The sequence below is a fragment of the Anguilla anguilla genome, chromosome 8 (assembly GCF_013347855.1).
Source record: "Anguilla anguilla isolate fAngAng1 chromosome 8, fAngAng1.pri, whole genome shotgun sequence".
NCBI lineage: Eukaryota > Metazoa > Chordata > Actinopteri > Anguilliformes > Anguillidae > Anguilla > Anguilla anguilla.
This window is the reverse complement of record NC_049208.1, coordinates 53766841-53774794: the sequence shown is the minus strand read 5'-3', so window position 1 is coordinate 53774794 and position 7954 is coordinate 53766841. Positions and strand designations below refer to the sequence as shown.

Genomic DNA, 7954 nt, shown 5'->3' with positions numbered 1-7954 from the left:
ACAGTCTGAGGCAATCCAACACATCCAACACAGCCAAACATAACCCAAACCAAACCAAACACAGTCAAAGAGAGCCTAAAACAGTCAAACACAGCCAAACACAGTCAAACATAACCCAAAACAACCCAAACACAGCCAAAGAGAGCCAAACACAGCCAAACAGCCCAACACAGTCAGGTTCCGCACTGTCGAATGTACCAGATAGCTGTACTCTTATCCTTCCCTGTCTCTCTGCTCACAGTGGAAAGTATAATCATTTTTAACACATCTACAGTTGCTCAGTTTCCCAGCAAAGTAGGGGGGTGAGGGAGGGGGGGCAGGGGGTGCAATTACAAGGACCCCCCCCACAGAGTATAAAAACCCGCCAATCCCCCCAGTAACACTTTCATTCACAGAGCTCAGACACAGGGAGCCAATTAGAGCGACCCCCCTTGGTGTGCCTTCCCCCCCGGTGTACCCCCCCACCCCCCGGTGCCCGCCGCCCTTTGCACAGACAGACTGAAGCAAGGGGAGGGGCTGACACCCCACTGAGCCCCCACAGGCCTCTGCACCTGCCTGGAAATGATCTGTGAACCAATCACAACATCACACAGCTTTAAACTGCCTCTCTCTCCCTCCCTCTCCCTCTTTCTATCTCTATCTCTTTCTCTCTCCCTCTCCCTCTATCTCTATCTCTTTCTCTTTCTCTGTCTCTTCCTCTCTCTCTCCCTCCCTCCTCCTATCTCTCGCTCTCTCTCCCTCCCTCCATCTCTATTTCTTTCTTTGTCTCTCTCTTTCCCTCTCCCTTTCCCTCCCCCCATATCTTTCTTGGTCTCTTTCTTTCTCCCTCTTTCTCTCTCTGGTTGGTAGTAATTAGCAGTGGTTAGTACTAGTTATTAGTGGTTAGTAATGGTTGGCAGCAGTAGGCAGTGGTTGGTAACGGTTGGCAGCAGTAGGCAGTGGTTGGTAATGGTCAGTAGCAGTAGGCAGTGGTTGGTAATGGTCAGTAGCAGTAGGCAGTGGTTGGTAATAGTTGGCAGCAGTAGGCAGTGGTTGGTAATGGTTGGCAGCAGTAGGCAGTGGTTGGTAATGGTCAGTAGCAGTAGGCAGTGGTTGGTAATGGTTGGCAGCAGTAGGCAGTGGTTGGTAATGGTTGGCAGCAGTAGGCAGTGGTTGGTAATGGTTGGCAGCAGTAGGCAGTGGTTGGTAATGGTCAGTAGCAGTAGGCAGTGGTTGGTAATGGTTGGCAGCAGTAGGCAGTGGTTGGTAATGGTCAGTAGCAGTAGGCAGTGGTTGGTAATGGTCAGTAGCAGTAGGCAGTGGTTGGCAGCAGTAGGCAGTGGTTGGTAATGGTTGGCAGCAGTAGGCAGTGGTTGGTAATGGTCGGCAGCAGTAGGCAGTGGTTGGTAATGGTTGGCAGCAGTAGGCAGTGGTTGGTAATGGTCAGTAGCATTAGGCAGTGGTTGGTAATGGTTGGCAGCAGTAGGCAGTGGTTGGTAATGGTTGGCAGCAGTAGGCAGTGGTTGGTAATGGTCAGTAGCAGTGGGCAGTGGTTGGTAATGGTTGGCAGCAGTAGGCAGTGGTTGGTAACGGTTGGCAGTAGCAGGCTGTGGTTGGTTAGCTACTCTAGTTTTTCGGAGGGCGTTACCGGGGTACAGGGGGACCAGGACCCCCAGTCTGACAGGACGCAGTCCTCCGGACAGGGCAGGTGGCTCTCACGAGCTCCCAGCGGCATCTCCTCCGGATCGCACAGGTAATCATCCACCGGGTCACCTGGACCATCCACTGTGTTCTGCACACACCTGCGGTGGAGAGAGAGAGAGAGAGTGTGTGTGTGAGTAAACAAAATGAGATTACACACATTTAGCAGACACTTTTGTGCAGACAGAATTACCAGCTAAGAGAACATTTAAGTGCATCCAAATTGAGTTACATGAGCAACAGGGAGAGACCTGCATCCTGTGCCCCCCTCCCCCCCTCCCCCCCACGGGACTGCTTCCTGCACTGATCATTTCTAACCCGACACAAGAGGGGCGTGCCTCTATATATGGGATGGGACGGGGCAGGATGGGCGTGGCTCTGAGTGTGGGATGGGCGTGGCAGTTCACAGGACGGGCGTGGCTCATACCGGACTTTCCGTGTCTGAACTCCCTCTCCGCAGTTCTCCTTCAGGTCCACGTTGCTCACCTTCCACGAGCTCCAGGGCTCAGCCACCCACACGTACTGACTGCAGTCACTGACACACGGAACCACCTCATACACCTGTGTGCACAACACAGAATATACCATTATACTCATATACCACCCAGAGAATATACCATTATACTCATATACAAGCCACAGAATATACCACTATACTCATATACCACCTACAGAATATACCATTATACTCATATACCACCCACAGAATATACCATTATACTCATATACCACCCACAGAATATACCACCTACAGAATGTACCATTATACTCATATACCAGCCACAGAATACACCATTATACTCATATACCAGCCACAGAATATACCATTATACTCATATACCACCTACAGAATATACCATTATATTCATATACCAGCCACAGATTATACCATTATACTCATATACCACCTACAGAATATACCATTATACTCATATACCACCCACAGAATATACCATTATACTCATATACCAACTACAGAATATACCATTATATACATACTGCATGCAGAATAGACCATCATACACACAAACCACCCAAAGAATATACTTGTTATACACATACAAGCCATAGACTATACCATTACACACATAGTACCTACATAATATATCACAACACACATATGCCACCTACAGAATATACCATATCACATATACTAGATATACAAGAGAATATAACCCAACACATTATACACACATATACCACCTACATAATACAACATTAAACATGCACACACACTCTGACACACGCACAGTGAATATTATTTATATGCAGTTACACAGGCGTGCATGCAGTATTATTGCTGTTTGGTTATGAGAGTTGGCAGATCGTGACAGTTAGAAAGGACAGGAATGCAGGAGAGAGAAAGCTTTTCCTCATCCTGTCTCCAGGCGGCAAGCAGGCGTGTGGACTAACAAATTCAGCAAATTCATCAACACCGATGCAGGCGCTAAAATCATGCACTAAAACATGCAAAAACACCCCCCAAAAAACCAAGAACTGTCATCAGGTATGAAGAGCACCCTCACCTGGGCCTGCAGAGAGAATGACATCACGTATCCCATGATGCAAGGGGGCAGGGGGGAACACCAATTGTTGGTTAGAGGAACCCAAAATGAACAGTCTCTGAATATGCACTGACATAGAAGTAGCAGATCGGGCTGTTATTTTAGCTGAAATTAAACTGAGAAACAAGCTAATTTCACTCTAAATGCTTTCAACTCAAATCCATATGAAAAGCACAGATAAATCACCAAAATAATTAAGTTCTTACTCAGATTTGGCGGTATTTGTGAAACATAATTAAGAGCATTACTTAGCTTCCGGAATTTGGCAGGAGGGAAGTTAGCAAGGCAAAAAGCAACATGAGAAAACTAGCCCAGCACTTGACCTGATCCGAACAGTTGCATCCTTCAGACAGAATGGTGATGTCATAGAAGAGACAGCCACGGTTGCCATAGAATCGTAGCAACAATGAGGACTCAGAACAGATCAGCTGGTGCCAGGCAATGAGGACTCAGAACAGATCAGCTGGTGCCGGCCAATGAGGACTCAGAACAGATCAGCTGGTGCCAGGCAATGAGGACTCAGAACAGATCAGCTGGTGAAGGGCAGTTATACGATGCCAGAACCACATGTGGCACAAAGATCTTCTGGTGGGTTGGCCTGTCCAATCAGGGGCTCAAATTAATTTCGAAACCCTGAGTTGGCACAAGGACCAGGAGACCCTTGGCTCCCGGTTCAGCAGCGATTCAGATTTTTTCATAAACAATATTTCTCAGATTATGCGACGGGGGATTGGATAAGAGAGGCAGGGATCACCTGAAAATACTTCACTCGTAATAAAAAGAAAAAGTCAAACTTAAGGAGGCACAGCCTGCCCACAGTAATCAGTTTACAGGGAGAGCTGCAGTGTGTGATTCTGCTCATCAAATTATAACCCTTGGAAGTGGCCAGTTGGCATACAGCTCCAGTGGCTTCTACCTGCTCAACATTACCATCACCACCCCCCTGCTTTGTAACACAACCCTGCAAAATATCAAAGTATTAAAATTCGGAACGGAGTTGGACAGCCCGCAACCAACACAGCATAACAATTCCAAACCTTCCATTATTTATGATCTGCGGTAAAAACGGAAAAATGACAAACACATACTCATAACTCCGAAGATCATAACAGACTCTTAATGCAGTGCGTTACATCGACGTCGCTGCCTTCATTCTCGCCCGTTAATTAAGTATTAAATCACCCGTCTGTCTCCTAATGCGCTGCGATACGGGTCATTGGAACGCAGTCGCTGGAGCGCTTACGATGCCATGTTCTCAGCTGCTTTCTCTTTGCAGTCGGACGTGTTCGTGTCACCACAGCCGCGCCCGTTTGCTTTTTAATGTGACGCACCGGCAGAGGAACTGAGCTCAGTTATACTTCCTGGTTGAGTAAGGGACCAGTGGAGTTTGGGGCACGGTCGAGTTTGGGGCACAGTGGAGTTTGGGGCACAGTGGAGTTTGGGGCACGGTCGAGTTTGGGGCACAGTTGCTTAGCAACCAGCGCTGACCTGGCTGAGGTGGTCGAGTTTGGGGCCAGTGCTCACCTGGCTGAGGTGGTCGAGTTTGGGGCCAGTGCTGACCTGGCTGACGTGGTCGAGTTTGGGGCCAGTGCTCACCTGGCTGACCTGGTCGAGTTTGGGGCCAGTGCTCACCTGGCTGAGGTGGTCGAGTTTGGGGCCAGTGCTCACCTGGCTGACGTGGTCGAGTTTGGGGCACGGTTGCTTAGCGACCAGTGCTCACCTGGCTGAGGTGGTCGAGTTTGGGGCCAGTGCTCACCTGGCTGAGGTGGTCGAGTTTGGGGCACGGTCGGCCGCCGTTGTAGGGTTTCTCCCGGAGCCACTTGGACCGGACTTTGACACCGCTGCCGCAGGACTTGCTGCAGCGCGACCAGTTGGACCACTCGCTGAGCTTGCAGTCCGACGGGCAGGGGATCACACAGGCCTCCTCAATATAACCTGGGGGGGGGGGGGGGGGAGAGTTTACATTCACTGAGCTTACATTCTGAAGGACAAGGGATCATACAGGCCTATGTAACCTGAGAGAGAGAGAGAGATAGAAGGAGAGAGGGGGACAGAGAGAGACAGAAAGAGAGAGAGCGCAAGAGCAGGGAGAAACAGAGAAAGTGGGTGTGTGAGTGAGAGAGAGACAAAGAGACAGCAAAACAGTCAAAGAGAGAGAGAGAGAGGGACAGACAGAGACAGAGAGAGGGAGAGGAGATGGGAAAGGAGAGAGAGAGGAGAGATAGTTTCATTTATAATTGCATTGGAAATATTGTTTTGTGCAATCGTGCCAAGAAGGCATTATTGAAATGAAACTGTGATAAGGAGGGGAGGAAGAGAGAGATAGAGGAAAGCAGAAACAGAGAGAGAGGAAAAGGAAGGGGAAGGACGGATGGGGTGAGGGTAAACCGAGAGAAAGAGCTGAGGAGAGACGCAAAGAAACTGAGAGGGGGAGGGGAGAGAAACAAAAAGGTGGAGAGAGGGAAAGATAGAGAAGAAACCGTAGGGAGAGGAAGAAATGAGCCAGAAGAGATCCTCTGAATTTTAGAGATGAACAGAATGCTTAAAAAAAGAGCACAGATGCAGAGGTCACTTCCTCTGATCCCCTCTGCGATGACACACTCATTCGCAAAACTAGAAGCTGAGGTTTTCAGCACTAAAATGAGCGGTGTAATGATCCAGGGAAAAATCCATTATAAACAGGAAGCAGATGCTGGTCCTCAGGGTCGCAGACTGACCAATCAGGTGAGTGGGACTGCGACCTCTCATTCAGTCAACAGCTCTTTAAATCTTCTGGTTTGGAGAGAAGCCGAGGCAGGACAGGATGAGCAGTCTGTCACCCAGAGGCGTCACTCCCGTTTCACAAACAGGACATCGCGGTCTACCCACAATGCCCTCTGCCTCTCACGAACAAGCACTTGACGTTTTAAAGGCCACACGGACAGAAAAAAACACCACTTTCTTACCCAGTAAGGAGAAAATGACATTTCAGATCGTTTCGGCACCATCCAGAAACCGTGTGAAATGCTAACGTGGCGGTTTATTCGATACGCCTCCAGCTCGGGGGTGCTGGTGGCGCCGCAGGCTCGGGTCGGCGATGCGTTTGAGACGCGCCGTGTTTTTGGCGGGAAACGCGCTTACGGTGCGCGGCTGACAAACAGCAAGCTCAGCCCGCCGCCGTGCGCTCATTAACCACGGGGAAAAACACCACGGAGAGACGCCACCGCCACTGATCGCCACGGTCGCCCCCGGCAACGCGTCACTCACAGTGCGGCTCGGGGAGGAAGGGGTGGGGGGAGGGGGGGGGATCTCCCGCTTAGCGATCGAGATGAGCGAGGGGTGAGAGAGAGAGAGAGTGAGAGAAAGACTGAGGAAAAGAAAACGAGAAAGCAAAGCAGTGTGTTTTCCTCCTCCTACAAGACCCCATTTGTTCTGAATGAGCCACATATACTAATGTGTGTGTGCGTAATAACACTATAATAATATACAGCAGAAACAGGTGCGTGTAATGCCAGTGTAATTACACTGTAATAACACACAGTAAGTATTCGGTGTGTGTAATACATGTGTAATTACACTACAATAACATACAAGGTGTGAAGGTGTGTAATACCTCTGTAATTACACTATAACAACACACAGCAGGCACAGGTGTGTGTTATACATGTTTAATTACACAGTAACAACACACAGTAGATACTGTAGAGTGTGTAATACCACTATAATATGTAATTGCACTATAATAACATACAATACAACCTGTGTAATTACAGTAATAACTCACACGTGTGTAATACCTGTATAATTGCAGGTGACCCCCGGTGACCCCCCCCCCCCTCCCCGGCTCACCGTGGCTGCTGCACCGCGCGGTCTCCACCAGCCGCTGGTCCTGGTTGTAGCAGGCCATGGCCTGGTAGCGGTAGCCCTGGCCGCACTCCTTGACGTCGCCCTGCACCCTCATGCCCAGCATGCCCTCCACGCGGCCGGGCTCGGGCAGCACGCAGTCGGACCAGTTGCCCACGGGCTGGGCGCTGTGCTTGTCGCACGGGCAGTAGCGAGTCTCGCTCAGCGGGTAGGCCTGCGTGTTCCTGCACTGCTCCCTCTTCTTACTCTTACCTGCCACGGGGGGGGCAGCCAATCACAGCTCTGAGCCTGACTCCTTCATGACATCACAATGGGCACACTCATAGGGGGAAGGTTCAAGTTCAACTCTAACCCTAGTCTATTCTAATGATGTCATAATTGCCACTCTCACCACAGTGCTCTGACCACACCCCCTGGTGACATCACTATTGCTACTCATACCGGGGAATCAGTTGAGTTCTAACCTCACCTCCCTGATGGCATCACAACTGCGATAGACTACATCATGACACAGTTACTCCAGTATGCTAGTAATGTGTAGCTGTCCATAAATGCACATTACTAAGTGCCCTGCCAGTCTCGTGTGGGCGTGGGCGTGGTCCTTACCCACGAGCGCCCTCTTGCGCGTGCGGACGCCCCCGCAGTCGGAGGAGCAGGAGGAGAACTTGGACCAGGCGGTGAGCTGGCAGTGGTCCTGGCACGGGAGCTGGCAGGGCTGGGTGACGGGGGGCATGGGGGGGGCCAGCTTCAGACACTCCCTGATATCGGCCTGTCCCCCGTCCTGCTTCCGACAGGACACCGCTGCACGGTCACACAGACGCACAGACGTTTCAAACGCGCTTACAAACAGGGACATCAAATTTAAG

General features: G+C 50.2%; 1 protein-coding gene across 2 annotated transcripts in view; it reads right to left on the bottom strand.

Moving 5' to 3' along the window:
- Nucleotides 1-7954, bottom strand: part of LOC118232890 (thrombospondin type-1 domain-containing protein 7A-like) — a 47157-nt gene that overhangs the window by 13283 nt on the left and 25920 nt on the right. The window contains exons 12-17 of one of the 2 annotated variants that reach the window (XM_035428111.1): nucleotides 7695-7889; nucleotides 7074-7340; nucleotides 5002-5180; nucleotides 3207-3212; nucleotides 2108-2241; nucleotides 1628-1781 (exon numbers count right to left, since the gene is read on the bottom strand). In XM_035428111.1, coding sequence (XP_035284002.1) covers nucleotides 1628-1781; nucleotides 2108-2241; nucleotides 3207-3212; nucleotides 5002-5180; nucleotides 7074-7340; nucleotides 7695-7889 — 935 coding nt within the window. The remainder of the gene's footprint in view (nucleotides 1-1627; nucleotides 1782-2107; nucleotides 2242-3206; nucleotides 3213-5001; nucleotides 5181-7073; nucleotides 7341-7694; nucleotides 7890-7954) is intronic. The other variant, XM_035428112.1, reaches the window with a different exon arrangement.